At 43.1% G+C, this 19029-nt stretch overlaps 2 protein-coding genes across 2 annotated transcripts; one reads left to right on the top strand and one right to left on the bottom strand.

The window, feature by feature from the left end:
- The first annotated feature begins 54 nt into the window (after positions 1–54).
- entpd5b (ectonucleoside triphosphate diphosphohydrolase 5b) lies at positions 55–8620 on the top strand. Its single transcript, XM_085770120.1, has 14 exons — positions 55–143; positions 2279–2511; positions 2903–2982; positions 3200–3343; positions 3807–3882; positions 4413–4448; positions 4769–4857; positions 4948–5030; positions 5405–5466; positions 5792–5893; positions 6553–6696; positions 7005–7061; positions 7250–7365; positions 7760–8620. Exons 2-14 carry the CDS (start codon positions 2286–2288, stop codon positions 7841–7843), a joined length of 1299 nt encoding a protein of 432 aa, XP_085626246.1. The 5' UTR covers positions 55–143; positions 2279–2285; the 3' UTR covers positions 7844–8620.
- Positions 7685–19029, bottom strand: znf410 (zinc finger protein 410). Its single transcript, XM_085770119.1, has 10 exons — positions 18941–19029; positions 18701–18833; positions 16578–16760; positions 15449–15670; positions 13253–13412; positions 11712–11893; positions 11065–11154; positions 10761–10880; positions 9590–9709; positions 7685–8855 (listed from the first exon to the last, which is right to left on the bottom strand). Exons 1-10 carry the CDS (start codon positions 18971–18973, stop codon positions 8755–8757), a joined length of 1344 nt encoding a protein of 447 aa, XP_085626245.1. The 5' UTR covers positions 18974–19029; the 3' UTR covers positions 7685–8754.

The raw sequence follows: 19029 nt of genomic DNA, 5'->3' as shown, positions 1-19029 counted from the left end.
GCCTGTCTGTTATGAAGTCAGCACCTTTTATTGTGACCTGTCTGCAGAGCCCTGCTGCACGAGACCCAAAACAACAGTTGTCCCGGGCTGTGACGTCACGGGCAGTCAGCTGTGAGAGGGCTGGTCGCGAGCCGGACATCATGGTGAGCCACTGAGCCTCAGCTGTGTTCAGCGACCACAGCACGCTGCGTTAGGTCGACCCACATGCTCCGTTACCGTGTGTTTCATTGTTTCCGGCGCGGCTTTGATGTTTTATCAGGAAATGTAAAGTTGGTCGTTGACGCCGCGGCAGCTAACGTTAGCTAAGTTAACTAGCTTGTTGACAAACTTCACCGGTCGGTAACGTGCCTGTTGGAGAAGTAACTCAACGCTACGGAAAGCTAAATCGTTGCACTGATACAGTATTTTGTTGTGGGCTATCACTATTTGTGTATTTAGGGTCGTCCAGTCTAGAGTCACGGTTATAGTGTTGTTGGTCGTACAAGTTTATTCTCGGCTCGGCTGCTAACTTCTCCTCCTCTAACGTTAACTTACTCTGCTAAGTTACTGTTCAAGCTAACAGGCAGACTGTGGTGCTGTGTGTCACCTGACGTGATGTGACATGACATGTTAGCTTTTTTAGTGGCTATTATCCTCAATTCAAATCAAAAGGCCACTGATGCACCATGGGTCATGTGGTTCATATTGCCTTTTCGATTTTTCCCCAGACAATCAGCAAACAAACACAAAAAACAGGTGTATGCTGGTCCTAAACCAGTCTACTTACATGAATAATCTAATATGCCCATAGCATCAGTCAAAAGTAAATGTCAATTAACCAAACTTACTTTGCTAAATAAACAAGCAACTATGATGAAACTAATGATTAACATAAGAGAGTTTCATAAAAAAAAAAATGGAACAAATGACTTCAAGTGACTTGAATTTTAAACAACTAGATAAGAGAGAAATAAATAAACAAGTGAAAAGCTACTACAGTTTAGTCTTCATAGTATTTCTGTCTAACTTAATATAAAACCAGTGTAAATGGCTGATTAAACGCTGCGTCTGTTCACTGACAGTGGATCATTAACTTTATGGACTCTGCAGCGAAGCATTTTTATGCTAAAATTTGCTGGATCGTTTCTGTTGATACTACACTAAAGGAGTGTTTTTGTTTTTGTTTTAGTTAGGGTTACCGTCTGGTAGTGTGAAACCCAGTAGTCTGTAACTCAGTCCCTCCAAAGAACCAGCACAGAAGCTCCACAGACAATACCAAAGCATCATAAACCATCATTTTATATTGCTTCATAAAAAATGAAGCCTTGCAACAGCTGCAGGTCTGCTGTCATGGTTTCAGGCGTTGGCATCAGCTAACTTTCAAATCGCAGATGATTGTGAAAAAAAAGCACAACTGAAAAAGAATATAAAATACAAGCAGAGAACAGGAGAAAATAAAAACACATGCCATAAAATAATAAAAACTACACAGAGGACAGACCAACAATGAAGCCACAAGAATTAGACCAAACAAGACAAAACAAGTCAGTTTTTAACAACTTCTCAAAACAACAGTGTCTTATATAAACAACAGGTTATAACTTTGTGTCATATATTTTGATTTTTAGTGATGTGTCATTTTTTACAGAAAGCAAAAATTACAGCAAATGTCTCATCTCATCACATCACAACCCCTTTTTGTAGATACCATGTATCACAGTTCAGTGATAAATCAGTAACAGTTTCCTCTAAACCCTCTCATGTGTTCGTTTGTTTTTGTTTTTTTCCTCAAGTCTGAAATTTAAAACTGTAAATAAACTAGTAGATGATACAATTCTCAAGTAAAAATGTGCCTCAAGGGTTCCCATAATGCACTGCTTCACTGAGGAGTCTAAAACATCAAAATTCATCATGCAAGGCATCTGAATCTTGTAGAGACAGGCTGACACATGCCTGGGTTGCTTTGTATTGATTGTTTTAAGTATTTAAGTCCAACGTGGTGAAATCGTGATGTTTTTGTAATTGTCTACAAGGCTTTGCTCAGCAGGTAGAGAGGCAGATTTTGGGATGTGGCCCTGTGGTTGGCTCAGCGGTCTGACGGGGGGTGTGGCCACATGCTCTGGCGTAAATAACTTGATTGCTTCTTACCCTCCTGTTGCTTGTCATGCTGTAATTTACCATCTCCGGCTAGCGTCAGCAACAGCTTGAGCTGCTCTGTTGAGCAGTGTAATTAAATCACTAAGTCACACAGCTCTTAACGAGAAGACCTCTTGTCTTTTTGTTGTTGTTGTTCCTCCAGAGAGAAGATGAAACCCGACGTGCCACTTCTCCTCCTGGTCCTGCTGGCTGCCGCGGTGCTGAGCCGAGCCCAGGCCGGGACCTCTCTGCTGGACCTGACCAACAGCATGGTGAACGTCCTCCCCAGCCTCAGCCGCCCGGCCAACCACAGCCGCATCTTCTACGCCGTGATGTTCGATGCAGGGAGCACGGGCACGCGCATCCATGTGTACACCTTTATCCAGAGTGACTCAGGTAAAGCTGGGCTCTGAGCTGTTTCTCTCTGCTCTTTTACTCATTTGGCCGTATCAACATCCAGGGTGAGAATCCTCTTTATTCCCAGGTGTATATATATTGTAGCGCATATGTCATATACGATGTGAACGTGGGAAAAATTGGAGATTTACACGGCAAGGGCAGTGTAACAAGCTTTTCCTCCTCCATCCTTCCTCAGTTCAGGGCACAAAGGTGACACTTGGGTTCATTCACTTTTTTTGTGATAATCCTATTTCGTCAAATTTAAGTCAACATGCCTCATCGTGTATAAGAGGATATAGTCTGCGTATGTATGCTAAGCAGATTTAGGCCTCTTAATGCTTTTAATAGCTGCTGCATATTTGATGTGGGTGGATCTTGTATCTTTTAGAGGAGCTGCCCGTTTTGGACAATGAGATGTTCCATTCCATAAAGCCTGGTTTGTCAGCATATGCTGACTTCCCTGAAATGGTGAGTTCATTGTCATATCTAATCAATTATATCGAACCAAACGGAAAAGGTCTGCTGGCTCTACACACTGTAATCAGAATCACTGCCAATACCCTCCCTCTGCGGAGGATCACACTGGTAATCAAAGCAAGTTTGAAGTGAGAGAAGCAGAGCGACAAGTGAAGATTGAAAACAGTGTTTCCCCTGTGGCTGTGTGTGTGTGTGTTTGTGTATAAAGGCGGGACACACAGTGAGGATGCTGCTGAAGGTGGCCAAGAAGACGGTGCCTCGGCTGGAGTGGAAGCGGACCCCCGTGTTCCTCCGAGCCACAGCTGGACTTCGGCTGCTGCCCGCTGAGAAAGCTCAGGCTCTCCTGGACCAGGTGACGGAGTGCACCCATACGAGGGCACGACAGCACTGTTTACACTACATCAAGATTCAGTGGAGGAGAGGAAGTCGTTAGCTGCTAAACTGTGTGACACTTTCAATGGGAATCCTCTTATCCAGTGAAGGAGCGGGCAGGAAAAAGAAAGAGCGTTTTCAGAGCTATGGCAGGTGGTACGGAGACAAGAGGGAAAGTATTGTTATCAGAGCGCTGTGAGCTTAGTGTGGATGGCTCTCGTGGAGGATAAGATAGTAATGGATGGCCCTGGGGCACCTTGGAGGATAAATGATACTTTATTAATCCTCCTGAGGGAATTAATTAATCCCTTCAAGCGGAGGGCACCTCTGGATGAGCTACCATTACAGTAGATAACATTAAGGACATTTCTCTGCTGCCTTCCATGTCTCCCTCTCCCCTACCTCCCTCTCCCTCCCTCTCTCTCTCTCCTCTTCTTCCACAGGTTCAACATGTGTTTGATGAGTCTCCTTTTTTGGTCTCAGACAACAGTGTCACCATAATGAACGGCACAAATGAAGGTAATGTCTGCCCGCCCCTCCGCCCTTAGAGGCAGCACAAACGTCAGTTACCATGACCACTCATGTTCTCTCTGCAGTATTTTGTAGGTGGCATCAGTGATCCCCCTGCCCTACTTTTTACTCAGCTCTGCAACGTCTACTAGGAACCTTTGTTTACTGCAGACATTTCACTAAACTACCATACATAGATTATTGCTTTTTTTTTTTTTTTTTTGATGACACCTAAGAAAATTAAATAGTTTTCTACCACAAAGTCGTTGTGACCTTAAAAGGCTGTAATTATGTGGTGGAAAATGTTAGTGTCTGTTGTGCCATAGTGTAATTGATTTGTCAGCATTTCAAGCCTTTTTTTTCTTTTTTCAAATTACAGCTCTTACTCACACGTGTGCACATGTGTTTGTATATCCTGTAACCATTGCAATCTCTGTTAAAATGTGTCATCACTTTTTCTAAAATGAACTTGTGCCTCCCCCCTGAAATCACTGTTTTGTGTTTCCTGCTTTGTTTGTTTGCTAATTTTGTACATGTAGGAATCCTGGCCTGGATATCTGTGAACTTTCTGACAGGTAAGCACCGTCTGTGACACAACGCTGAATATTTTCCCAGATTTGAGCTCTGCCACTGTAGGACCAAATTTAACTTGGTGTGTGAAATCGTCAGTATCTTATTATAGAGCCTTGTTCACAAATAGAGGCTGAATGTACACAGCTGCAATTACCTTGCCTAAGGCAGATTGCTCTGATCTCTATCAGGCTCCGCGGTGGGATTTTATACTTTTCAGTTGCACGTGTGTGCCAACTAGGCCTTTTGAAGATATCATCAGAGGTACAAGTGATTAGTTCTTCTCTGTTGTGGGTGCTAGATTAAAGTAGGAAATGTTTTTCAGGTCACCTCAACGCACAAACCAAAAAGACGGTTGGAATATTGGATTTGGGGGGAGGATCTACACAGATCACTTTCCTGCCAAAACTGAAGGTCTGTTGTTTGTTTGCATATTTAGAGACTTCACATTAAACCTTGAATTATTGATCAATAACCCACTCTGTCCTCCGTGTCCCACTGTAGAAAACCATTGAAAGCGTTCCTGTCACTGATTACATCGCCAGATTTGACATCTTCAACTCAACATTTGAACTGTACACTTACAGGTAATCAATAGATGATTAAATATAATTAATACATAATTAATAAAACCTATTGAGTGAGTCTACATTGTATTATAAGTAATTGCGTCAAATAACCTTCATATTGAATCTCTTAATAATCTCCATATATTTTTACCTTTTAAATGAACCTCCTGTATTTATTATCTTTGTTGTGTTCCAGTGCCACTGACTTTGTTGTTGTAACTTCACTTGGATCTGTTTTTAATTAGGAAAACTTCTATTTTCTGTTTAGTCATTAGGATGTGAACAATTGGCAGGCACCATTTGTTTGGCCTATTTTCAGAATGACTTATTTGTTACATACAGTCTGTTCCTGGTTGGTTTGTAACTGTTATCAACCCTTTGACTCTGTCCAGTTACCTGGGAAATGGGCTGATGGCAGCACGGCTGGCCACGCTGGGCGCTCTGGGTGCAGAAGGTAATGTTCTGTTCATGCAGAGAAGCTGCTCTGTCGCCATTAGCTGCGGTGGGTTAGTGTTGTTCACTGCGAGTGTGTCTCTGAAGGATACTGAGGCACAACAGTGAGTCAGTTCTCAGCGCAGGGTCTTATTTGTTCCTTCCTGCCCATTCTGCTCAATACAGAGAGAAGGATGTAACAAAAGAAAGATATTTTGTGGGATGTACTTCAAGTCCTACTTTCTGATAAACAATTCAATTGAGACCCTCAGATGAATCACTGAAGGGCTCGGTGACATTACCGTGTTCTTACCTCAGGAGATTGAAAATGAGTCATGTGTGTGCAGGGCTGGAGTGGCGGGTTTTTAAAAGTTCCTGCCTGCCAAAGAAGTTCAGTGATCAGTGGAGTTTTGGAGGGATAACCTACCATGTGAGCGGGGACCCAGAGGGTAAGATCCTGTTGTGAGGAGAATGAATCCAAAACCATTGTTTAGGGAAAAACATCCCTTACAGTTGTCCCTTTACATTTCCATTAAACCAAGAATTATAACTGAGCAAAACACAGGATGGAGATGTTTTTGATGGCAGTAAAACATTATGTAATGTTCGCAATGCCTATTAAAGGGATAGTTCAACATTTTGGCAAATTTGGCTATTGCCATAATCCCTATGGTTATAGAAGTAGGTTCATCAACTGTAATTATTGGTGCATGTTGTTTTGAGATCCGCCCAGCCGAATGTAGTTCCGGCTATGCATTTGCTTTGAAAACAACTCTGTCTCGGTGTGGTCGTGAATGTGCAGGTCACAACACCAGAGTGTTTTGGAGTTGTTGCATTGTGTGTTTGATGAGGGACAGGGGACCTGCACCACTCACCTCCATTGTGTTCGCTGAGCAGCTCGCATCTCTGCCCCGCTGATCTCAAAACAACATGCACCGATAGTTAAAGGTAATAAACCTACCCCTATAGGGATAATGACAATAGGCGAATTTGCCAAAATGTTGAACTATCCCTTTAAAATGCAGTGAAATTACACATCACTTCATGCAAATTAAGCATCACCAACACAAGATGCTTAATTACACTCCTCTGTGTGTTTCCTCTCCAGGTTATGCAGGATTCAAGTACTGTTACCAAGAGGTGCTGAAGGTGGTGAAGGGCATCATTCACCAGCCGTATGAGCTGGAAGACACCAATGTTTTCTATGCATTCTCCTATTATTTTGACAGAGCTGTGGATGCAGGTCTTATCGGTTAGCACACACACACACACACACACACCTTCTGTACACACCTTTCATAATTATGCACATCCAGCAGAATGTTATTACCCACTCCAGTGCTAGACAGAGGTGGCAAAAATGTGAGTCATCTGCACCTGTCTCGGTGGATTTGATGAGCTATAGGTGTGTAGTTATTAGAGAAATTGCTATCTTCTGCCAGTCTGCACTCAAAGGCCACAGGCTTTAATATAAGTTATTGTGGAAATACACTGGTAAAGCTGCTACTATAATGAATGGTATAGGGTTTTGAATGTGACCCCAATCACCTCTTGTTTCAGATGGAGTCCACGGAGGGATGCTGCAGGTCAGAGATTTTAAGAAGAGAGCCAAGGAGGGTGAGTTGGACAAAACAGCGCATTGTTATTATAACAGATGTGCAGCTACCTGTACTTGAGACACAGCGTGCATCTCAATAGTCTGGACTCGCTGCTTTCTGAAAATCCTGCCCTCACCCTCTCAGCAGAATACAGATGGCTGATTATCCAACCTAACAGACTTGATTCCTCCCTTTCTCTCTGCTCAGTGTGCAATAAGATGACCAAGTCCCCTCCCATCAGCCCTTTCCTGTGTATGGACATGACCTACATCGCTTGTCTGCTCAAGGATGGGTTTGGCTTCAAGGAGAGCTCTGTGCTACAGGTGAGGCGGTCTTATAGAACACAACCAAGTGTTTGTGAGCTAGCATATAATGATCCAGCAGGAGAAATGCATGAAGCAACAGTTTCCAAAACATAAAAATTAACTTTCATGTTTGAAGTTGTGTAATTGTATTGAATTCTGATCTATCAAGTCAAAGACAGGAGTTCAGGATATCTTACCATTACCATTTTAACTGACCCTATATCAGAAGACTGGCAGATTAGTAATCACAAAGATGGTTGCATCGGTCAGATCATAATTAACACAACAATTCCTGCTGTCATAAAAAATAAATGAAAAAAGGAGTTTGACACACAACTTCTGTTACTTTTTTATTTCAATAAATACAAAAGGCATTTGAGTGATTTGGTGTTGGGTTTGTGTCCCCTCCCAGTTGACCAAGAAAGTGAACAATGTGGAGGCGAGCTGGGCTCTGGGTGCTATACTGGATCACTTCCACAACCTGAAGATCCACTAAGGAACAAACACTGCTGATGTAGGTGGTGCTCAGTAACAAAACACAACAAGTAATGGACGCTGTTATCTAACAGCCCCAGACATCTGCTGTTTGTTTCATAGGGGCAGAACTAACCACATGAGTAATTCTTAATCTTTTGTAAAAGGCAGTTATTCTCCAGACATATTATATTGAGCTGTAAATGAGCACTGTGCTGCCTTCCTCCGAGAACAAGTGAAGCACTGGAGGTTTACATTTGAGTGACAAATGTTAGCAATAACACACTCGGTTAATGCAGCTTTGGACATTAATGGATACACAATTTATTTGCGATAAATGTATTTGTGTTTTACTCAGGGTGCTGAACATGGTGGCCTGGCTTTGATAGGCTGGTGATGCTGTGTAAGACCAGTGTTTACATGCAGCAATATGATAGACTGTGCTTCAGCAGTGTTCAGTGTTTTGTTCTACTAACAAAGACAATGGGGATTTACATGTATCGGGTACATTTAGATTTGTACAATCCCTATCAGCCACTGAAGTTTTGGTTAAAAATAAGTGGCACTCGCTGTTGGCTTGAGACTATCACTGCAATTCAACCTCTGACTCCTGTTTACAATGAGAGTGCACAGAACAATGCATGGTCATTATATTTTCATAAACTCTTAAAACCCGTCTCAGTGTTTCTTTGGGAGCATTTATTTTCAAAAACTTGAGGAAGAAGGTTGTTTGTACAAACTCTGCCCTTTTACACTTGTCAAAATAAAACCATCATCGGTTGCTAATTACAAATATCTACATGGGTTAAAGTCAGAGATTCATCTATGTACAGAATAGATAGACGTCTATGTTTAGTACTCTGCTGACTGCCAGTCTAGTTGCTGCTGAAATAGACAGTGTGTGAGCGTGTGTGTGACGTTTCTCATGGCCGACTACAGCAGCGCCACCACATCTTCTCCATATGCATGGCCTTCGGTCGTCATGGTCACCAGCTCATGAGGCTGAGATAGAACTACCACTGAGTCTGCAGAGCCTGGAGGGAGAAACATAGACACAAAGCCAAGGTCAAAGAGGAGAAAACACCACGTCACATGAGCGCTGCCTTAACAGTAACATGAACAGTTAAGACCTGGCTTACACACAGCTTACTCAGTCTACAGTTCCTCTCTACTTTACTTTTGTCCTTGAAGTTTCTATTAACTTTCACTTGGTTTTTGCTTGTTGGTTTTAATGAGGAGTGCTGACAGAAGGTCAAGAGAGAAAAAAAAATCCTGTAATACTGAGTCTATAAAAAGTAATCAAAGTCTTAGAGAGGTGAATACATTAAACACTTAGAAAACAACAGACTGATCCTGAAAGTGACCCAGTGAGCTGTGGGTGGGACAGTTTGACCTTGTATCAACACTTACCTCTGCAGCCGTCTGGCAGCAAATAAGAATCAAGTAAAGCTGTTTTTCTACATAACAACAAAAGGAAAGTCATGTCTCCTCAGTCACATGTTTTTCTTTTCCTCATCAATAAATAAACTAAGTTTCAGTTTCAGGGGAAGTTGACTGAGTCGCAAACAGTGATTGGAAAAAAAACCCCAACTAAACAGGACATTAGCAGCACCACAGGGCGACTCAGTAGCTCTGTCATTAACACCACATTATGAGCTCGGCTAAATGACTGTTTACTACACGGATGTTGTAACGTCAGGCGCTCTGTTATTTTCTCCACCTTGTATATGTGCCTTCTTTACTCCGCCATACGTGTGCAGACGCCTACCTGGTGATCTAAGCATAGCATGATGAAGATTCATGGGTTCCACGGCTGTTGTCATGGTGACCATACTATCTCCGTTCTCGCCGTCCGCCTCCAGCAGGCTGCTCTGTGTCAGGGCCTCGCCTGTCGGTGGCAAACAAATGAACTTTTTGCTTTTCACATAATTAAAGAAGAAACACACATGAAATGGAGAGTGACACATGAAGAAGTCTGAGAAATCAACGTCCAAACCTGAAATCTGCTCTACAACAACTCTCCTAATTAACTCTTGACCCTTTTGTGAATTCTTTTGTGTTAAAGGGCTGTAGTTATTACAACAAAGGCCATTTAATAATTCAGTAAGAATCTCTGCTGTGTATAAATAACACAGAAACTAGCCCTCTGTTGTGAAACTGCATCCTCCTTTGCTTCTTTTACAATAGACCAGCCTCTTTGGGGAGACTGACCCGAATAAATCTGCTGTTTATAATTAGAGCTTTGGCAGCGCTTCTTCTGTGGTGATTCAGCTGCGGTGCTTCCCCATCGCTACGGCAATGTGACAAGGAGGCGAATGCGCTGTCTGCTTCCATTGTTTCATGCTATAAAACTAATTTAAGCTGATTTAGTGCAATTAGTCCATATGTGGTGATGTAAAGGGCTGAATGAATGAGAGAGACGTCTCTCATCTGAAGAGGTGTTGAAACTGATGCTAAGAATAAAGGCAGGAGTGAAATTGGATAAATTTACCACAGCTGGAGCAGACGATTGACTCAAGTATCCACTCGTTTATCTCAGTAATTTGTAAGGTGAAAAAAAGGACAAGATAAAGCTTGAAGACATGGATCTGAATCACTGTTAACTTGGGGATTATAGACTATCGAGGTGAATCTGACCCCATCAGAGCTGTTTCTGAGGTCGAATCGTGCTGTCTCTGCTTTTTCTTTTTTTAAAGATATGTGCAGTCTAAAACAATTCAGCTACTGGCCCTGAAAAATAAAAATTTAAATGATACATTTTTAAGTGCTAAAAGTCATTAATAATTCAAGAACTGTAACTTAGACCAACACCATCTCTCTGCACTTTTTAAAATGTATAGGCTGCTTGATGCTACATAATCCAAGGATTAGCATATCCACCTACCACTCTGGGTGTGTGTGTGTGTGTGTGTGTGTGTGTGTGTGTGTGTGTGTAATACCTGTTTCTCTGCTTTCATTGCTGAGCCCGTCCTCTCCATGTCTCTTCCTCATGTGAACGTTTCTGCTGCCAGACTGAGAGAAGGTCTTCCCACAGATGCCACAGTGATGAGGCTTCTCACCTGCGCAACACACACGCATACAAAGAGACAGAGGGAGAAACAAAAACAGATGTACTACAATGCAAATCCTTCTGAAGTGACAGAAAACTCTCCTTCAAGGCAGATGATGATATACAATATCTGTAGCACGCTAATTACAAAAAAAGAGCTCAGCTGTTGGGCCGTACACTCTGCCCCCACTCACCAGAATGTACGAGCATGTGTTTCCGTAGACTGGAATACTCTGCAAAGGATCGCCCACAACCATCTGCTTCACATAGAAAAGGCTTCTCTCCTGGAAACAGACACCCACCATCACCCCAACACACACACACACACACAGATGTTTGACTCCCTAATATAAAGACCTAATGTCGTAAACGTATCTCAGAATTGCACCCAATGTCCTAAAAGTGGTTGTAATAGTGTTTAATGCAGCAGTTGTGTGTTTTGTTTACAGAAGTTGTGGCGACAGCTCGTGTATTCTGGAGCTGAAGAATGTAAAAATGTAATAAATGTGGAAATTATAGCTCATAACTAGATGTTCTTGCAGACATATGGGCAAAAATATAAACAGTGGAGAGTGGAGCTGGTCTGCTAACTGGTCCCTAGATAGAAGGAGACAACTGTGGAGCAGCCATCAAGAATCTTAATGTCACCTAAATAAAATATGACAGAGTACTGTTACTCATTGCAGCAGTGAAATGGAGGCGCCAGTGCTGCTGACTCTTCATATCTCCGGCCTCGACTGCACCAAGGAAGCATTAAATGAGCAGAATCGAATGGCCTGAGTCAGTTATTACTTCCAGCCAGTTTGGTCTTTTATGCGCAGGTGTCTTCCCTCCTCCCCACCTGTGTGTATACGTCTGTGGTTCTTCAGGTTTCCAGCTGTGGTGAACTTCTTGCCACAGTTCTTCTCCTTGCAGATGAAGGGCTTCTCGCCGTTGTGTGTCCTCATGTGAACCTGCAGCCGCTGCAGCACGTAGAAGCTCTTCCCGCAGCCCTCCGCGCCGCACCTGAACATTCGGTCATTCCTGGGAGCAGAGATAAAACCAAACCGATGTGCCGCGGTGTCTTTACAGCAGCCGACCGCAAGGTCAGACCGGGCAGCTGTAAACAGCTCTCCTACTCTGGTGTGAGCAGAGGTCCTGCAGCACAAGGCTCAGCTGTGTTCCTCCTGTTTGACTGACTACCACCAATAACCAGTGAGAAACACAACCTGAGGTGTGACTAAACTTAGAACTCACTTGGTCTCAAAAGGCTGGAAAATCAACTTTGATATCGCCAGTGTTATAAAATAAAAGTCGAATGATTGACAGTTAGGAATTTCAAAAGACAAAATGAGGTCACAATATCTGTTTTCTTTTCTTTTTTTTAATTTGGGCATTATCAGTAGCATTGTTTGCAAATATTAATGGGATATTTCAACATTTTGGCAAATTTGCCTATTGTCATAATCCCTATAGTTTTAGGACTCCCCAGCAAAAATATCCTGGATACGCCACTGCTTTAATTGTTGATGTTCTTAAATCTGCGGGGCAGAGACATGAGCTCTGCACGGCCATGTTATTTTCACCTTTCCCTCATCAAACTCATCAAATACACAATCCAATAACTCCTAAATGCTCTCGTGGACTAATTGTGACCTGCACATTCACCACGCTATGAGATAATAATAGAACGTTACGAGACAAGTTGTTTTCGAGGGAAATGCGTAGCCGGAACTACATTCTCGACATGGCTGCTGGGCGGAGTGATTTCAAAAGCTAAAGTAGTTCCGAGTATTTGCTTCAGGTGTCATAATGATACATAATACATTATTATTTCATAGCGTGGTGAATGTGCATGTCACAACTTGTCCACAACAGTGTTTTGGAGTTGTTGGATTGTGTATTTAGTTTTATGAGGGAAACATAAAAATACCATGAGCCTCTGTTGCGTTCGCTGAGCAGCTTGCATCTCTGCCCCACCCATCTCAAAACAGCTTGCACCAACAATTAAAGGTAATGAACCTACTCCTAAAACTATAGAGATTATGGTGAATTTGCCTAAATGTTGAAATATCCCTTTAACACACAGACTCGTGCACACACACGACAGCTTATATAAAAGTGTGGTGTCTTGTAAGCCCATGTGGGCAGGGTACAGTTATTTGGATAAAATGCCTGCAGTCAGGAGCTGAGATTGGACTGCACACATCCACAGTGTGTAATGATTTGTTTAAAAAGTTGGAAACTCTATTAGCCTGCAAACTTAGATTATTATTATTTTTCAATTTGGAAAATGTATCCACATTAGCCACGGGGTTGAATATCAGCACTTTGGCAACAACATCTTTCCGGAAACACCGCCTGACTCCATTATCCTCCACCGCCGTGTGTGAAATGTGTTACCTGTGTGTTTTGAGGTGATATTTGAGATGAGCCGGCCAGGTGAACGTCCTGCAGCAGCCCTCGAACGAGCAGCGGAGAATCTGCTTGGAGAGGGGGCGGCCGGTTCGAGACGGCAGCTCTCTCTTGTCCCCGTCCGCTGTCAAAATGTGTGTGTGGTCACCTAGGCAATCGGGAGAGGAGAGAAGAGGAGAGTGAGCGGGGGCTGTGCAGGAGAACGATCCCGGAGCGCCAGGTGTCCGGCCTCTGGAGCGCACACACATAAAAACTAATCATCAAATACTGACTGAGACCCGTCGAACAGCCGCAGCCAGAAGAAAACAACCTGAAGCCGCTCTGCTTTAACCAGCATCACGCCACGCTTTCAATAATAGCTGACACAGGGGTATTGCTTGCAGCGTACCAGCAGTAATGCACCTAGAACTGATACCCCACTGCTGATGGGAACTTGTCTAATCTAACGCAGATAGCAGGCGAAGCCATTACAGTGACACAGAGGAGTTTAAGTCTCTCGCTGAAAGCAGTTTCACTCTGCCGCAGATATTTCATTTAACAATGTATAAAGTATTTTGAACTCTCTCTTAACTGGTCCAGTGGCTCAGAATAAGCCGACAGAGAGATCATGTCAAAGACGTTCAGAGCCGGAGCCACGTGGTCCCAAGAAAAGGACGTGTCCCTTTTCCCCTTCGCTAACGACTTCCTGCTTGACCTTCACGGGAAAATAATGAGGTCAAGGATGTGATGTGGAGAAGAGGCAGAACAGGAGCATGTCTAACAGTCCAGCTGAGCAGTAACTAGGTTATGTGATCACACAAGGTTGGTGTGAAACAGTGTTTTAAATAGTGCTCGAACAAAATATGGAAACTATATCCGCCATCGCCTTTGGATCAGAGGAGGAAGAACTGAGGGGCCAAAGCTGCGTCAGAATAAAAACATTAAAAATGTTTCTTTGGGTGCTCGGTGGTCCAGTGGTTAGAGAGCACATCCCATGTTGGCATATGCCTAAGGTGCACATTCTTATTTCCCCAGTCTCTCTACACTGTCCTATCAAATAAAGGCAAAAAAAAGCCCCAAAAATGTATTTTAAAAAATAGCATCTTTGTTTTGAATTGCAATTTTTAACACCGAAAAAATTCAAAGAAACAAAATGGACAACAAAGAAGCAAAAGGAGATGTTGATAACCCAGAGGAAGCAGAAGCAGGTTGGATGAGAGGAAGTAAATGAGGAACTATGTGGCAAGAAAACTTCACTCAGGTATCACTTTTTTTTCATCCAGGACCTCCAGCTACAATTCAACTCAGAGGGGTTCAAAGATCAGAGATGTAGCCAGGAGCCACAGCGCTCTGATGTCATGGCTGAGGTCTTTATCTATCAGATTGCCTGTGGAGGGAAGTTAAAATGGGCTGTGATGTAGCTCCGACTCCCGGTGAGGGTCAACACTCTGCCGTGGCGGTGTGCGCCGCAGCTGCAGACGCCTACAGTCGCAGAGATTCGTCTATTGTGGAGTGCACTGTGCAACGTGGATCTAATAAACAGGGAGGCTGATGCATGCAGACGGCCGGGATGACTAACACCACAGTCCTGGGCCGTGATGCACGCAGGAGTGTCGTCGTCGGCGTGCGTCACCCATCTATAGTGGCCAGGAAGGAAGGAAGGTGAGAAGAGGACCAGTGCTGCTGCTGCTCATCTTTCTTCTTGTCTATACTGCATTAGCTATATCACTAAATGCACATTAAATCATCCCAGACACACCACTCTGTACTGGAGAATGATCAATGCTCTGCGATATTGTGGCGTTTACAACTCCAGTGGATGTTTGCAGGCAGACAACAAATTCATTTTGATTTAGAGATGATGAGAAGTGTTGATCGCAGTTTGAGTCAGCGCTGATTAAACTGCATTTTCATCTCAACACTGACCTTATTTCTCTTCTGTCTGTCTTGTGATGTCTGATGCAGGGAGTTATCTTACCACAGGATGCACCGCTTCAACAGACAGGCGTCATTCTTTTATATTCTCATTGTCTTTTTTCCCTCCCTAAATCTTTCCTCACAACGTTTAATTACGGATTGTTGGCTCCACTGCACACGTCCACGATCGGCATCATCACAGCGGAGTTTTTGAGGTGACTGTTTGGCTTTGCTTTCCGCTGTGACAAACATTTCTGGCTGCGATGATAAGAGAAAAAGTGACTTTACCGTTACTGACACTCGCGGCTCTGGCGTCCTGGCTGGCCTTGGCGTCTCTGGCGAGCTGCGCCCGCGTGGCGGCGATCAGGCTGTCGTGTGCCAGCTCCTGCACCCGCAGATACCAGGGAGCGCTGCCATCGATCCCGTAGTCCCCCGATGAGACCCCCTCGTCGTCATCCTCCCCGGCGCCATCTGCGGCGAAGATCAGGGACTCCGAGGAGGCTGTGATGCCTGACGGGGAAATAAAGGCAGAGGGAGAATCACCATGAAACAACTGCGTTCAAGGCCAACGCAATAATCTGAAAGATCATCGATGGCATGAGCCCCTCGGGGTCACATTTCTGAGTAATGAATTCAGAAATGTGACCATGGCTGAGTATCTAATGATGCTAGGCAATTTAGTGTTTAATGTTATGGCTTTACTCTGAAGGACGGGGAGGGAGACAGACACAACCCATCTTTAGAAATACGATTTGAATTTAGCTGAACAATAGACAAAATGATTCTGTCTGTCGAAATCTTTTTTTCTATCTTCCTCATCTCTCAGACAGAGCGGTGCATAAAAGGTGCGTGTCAGGAGACCGAATTTAATTTTTTGTCTCTCCTGCCACGGGCTGATGAAACCAGGAGAATGTGCCTGGCAGGGATGATTTCTTCCAACCAAAATAATTTACTTTTTTTTCCCTTCATGGATATGTGTCACCCCAATCCTTTTCAGCCCCGAGTGCAGAATCGGGAGCTGAGCCAGACAGAAAGTGCCGACACCAGATCAGATTTAGAGTTTTAATCTTAAACGTTCTCACTTTTACTTTTATAGCAGTTCATCAGAAAGTGGCTCATCACACTGGAAATAATGTTTCTAGGTTTCTATTAAGGCTGCTGCTAATTATCTTCAATATTGATGAGTCTCTCGTTTATTTTTTGAGCAGTTCCTTTTGACCTAGAAAGAAACACTGAAATGGAAAAGTTTGTTCTTCTTCTTGTCTTATACAAATGTTACTCGTTTCTTTAGAGCAAAGTGAAAATCTAAACACTCAACTGAAGTGTTTGAAGGATTCTTCAACAAACACAGCAGCATGGTGTTGTGTAGGTAGATGCACACAGGTGTATTTATGTCAGCAGGTTGCTATTTGTTTACCTTTGGCTACGTTCAGCAGGACGTAGGAGGTGCTGTCTGACTGCTGTAAGTCATGGAGGATGGGCGGGGGGCTGGGTGACCGTGGGTGTGAGTGTGCGTGGACCACTAAGGGGCTCCGCTCTGACACGCCTCCGAACTCTGACAGGGAGGGAGAACTCTCGGGCTCATGGCTCAGGCCTCCATCTGAGGGGGAAATCAGCGTTTGTTAAATTCAGACGAGAACACAACAACGCACATTATCTGCAAGAGACATGGATCTACTGTAAACAATGTAGATTTGAAACTATTTACTCATAGAATATGAATTATTTTGATAGAGAGACAACAGAAAAACAAAGATGTGTTCGCTTAAAAAAAAAAACCCAATTAAAGGCCCCATTAAATTTTGATGAAGGTAATAAAATCAGGAATTTTTGTTATCACTTTCCCGAACATGAGCTTTTTTTCACACTTGGGTAAATTAATTAAACAGGTTCAGAATAATTTGTGATGGTTAAAGCAGAAGTAAGCGGAATGTTTGTGTTAATATAAGTCTTAAATAGTTATATCTTCCGACGGCAATCACTTATATGGAGTGTTTGGTCTGAAACACGGGTCTGTCAGTCACTCTGCACTGCTGTAAGCCGAGGAGAAAACTTTCCTTGTATCCTACAACCTTTATCCAATGAGGAGAGAGAACGGCATAAAGCAGCCAAGGGATGTGCGTGAATGTGGTGACGTAGGGATGAGGGCGGGGACTGCTAACTCCATCGACTGACAGGAAGTTAGCCAAAACGACCGGATCCCTTACTTCTGCTTTAAATAAATGAATGAATAAACTTGTTAGAGGGAGAATGGAGGCTCTCTGTCTTCCACCTAGCATCTCTTGGCTGAAAACCAACCTTGTAAGATCAGAGCTTCTGACCCGGTGTCCCAGATCTCGTCTCTGAGCACCGCAACACAAACACACCTCGTAACCCGTAATCTCTTGTTTATGACAGATTAAACTACACAAATGTTGTAACATGGTATATGATAAATAATGTTATCCACCACTCTATTGATTGAATTGTAAACAGATGCATATGGCCAGGACGAGGGTTAGCAAAACAGCAGAAAAGCAACCAGACTTGCATAGTTCCTCTTTAAGGCATTAAGATCTATGAGTTTGTACAGTTTGGTTCTGATCCAGATACTAATCTGGTTCTGACAGGTGTGTGGCGTTGTTTGGCTTTGGCAGAGGTTCTCTACTCTACTGAGTGCCATTTTAGTTATTTATGAAATCAATTAACAGGAAATCACACCCACAAACAATGCATAGAATATCTATCACGTCACAGTGTCAAATGGAAAATGAATGGATGTTGAAGCATCTTAGTAGAGCAGAGTGAGGTAAGGCTCGTAGGCCTTACTGTTCTAATGTAGGAGTCAGAACAATGCAATACTGAGTCAGATCACAGGGAATAGAGATCTTGTGAAAGAGGGAGATTAAATAAGCATTAAAAAGACGGTACAGGTACTCAGATCTGGGGATTTATTTGATAAATGTATTACCAGATTTATATATAAATATATTGTAATTTAGTCTCTGTATTGTGCAGCAGATTTAGATCAAAAAGAATATTTAGGATGTAGATTGCGGCCTTTTTAATAAATGTAACATTTTGATATAAATTTTATATTTTGGACTTTTGATCATTCTGCTCAACTAAATTATTTAGAGTTTACCAATTACATGTAGCCTTTGTTCACTTGATATTTTAAGCTGTCTGACAGAACAGTTTGTCCTTTCTGTTTTTCAGTCATTACTGAAAAAGAATGTCTCACATTGGAGACATTTATTTACGAGAAGGGACAATGCACGGGGACAATAAATTCCTCTTCAGTTACACAGATTTAGAGAAGCAGCAGAGGTGACTGTATTGGATTATGGACTGCAGAACACCACAGTATATGAGTCATCCAAATACCAAAAGTTGTTTGTAAGGCTTGTCTGGAGTGGAGGCATCAAAACGTTCATTCAGATTCTACTACGGATGCAACCGATAACAGCGTAGAAGCCAAAACAAAAACACCTTGTGGAACAGTATAAAGCATGAGTCAAAGAGAGGAACGTATAGATGTGAGAGTGAGCAGCTGCTGACCTGTGAGCTCCAGTGGGCTGCACAGGGAGCTGTCAGCTGGAGCCAGCAGAGGCAGGCAGGAGTGTTTGGACTCAGAGTCCTCCAAACCCTGCACTAACGGGATGGACGCGTTTTGTACAAACTGCACCAGCAGCTGGAAGGGGGAACACAGAGACAAACAAAACAGATGTCAGGATGCCAGACTCAGGTGTCACTCAATGCAATGTCAGAATAGAGTGGAAAGACAGACGACAAGGTTACCTCTGGTTTGGAGTCCAGCTCATCAGAAAGCATGGGTCACCCTGTGTGAAACCTGTGACGTAACGAGATAACAAGGAGGAACTTCAACA

The sequence above is a fragment of the Trachurus japonicus genome, chromosome 24 (assembly GCF_045865225.1).
Source record: "Trachurus japonicus isolate A0001 chromosome 24, Traja_1.0".
Classification (NCBI taxonomy): domain Eukaryota; kingdom Metazoa; phylum Chordata; class Actinopteri; order Carangiformes; family Carangidae; genus Trachurus; species Trachurus japonicus.
This window is presented reverse-complemented; position numbering and strand designations above follow the sequence as displayed.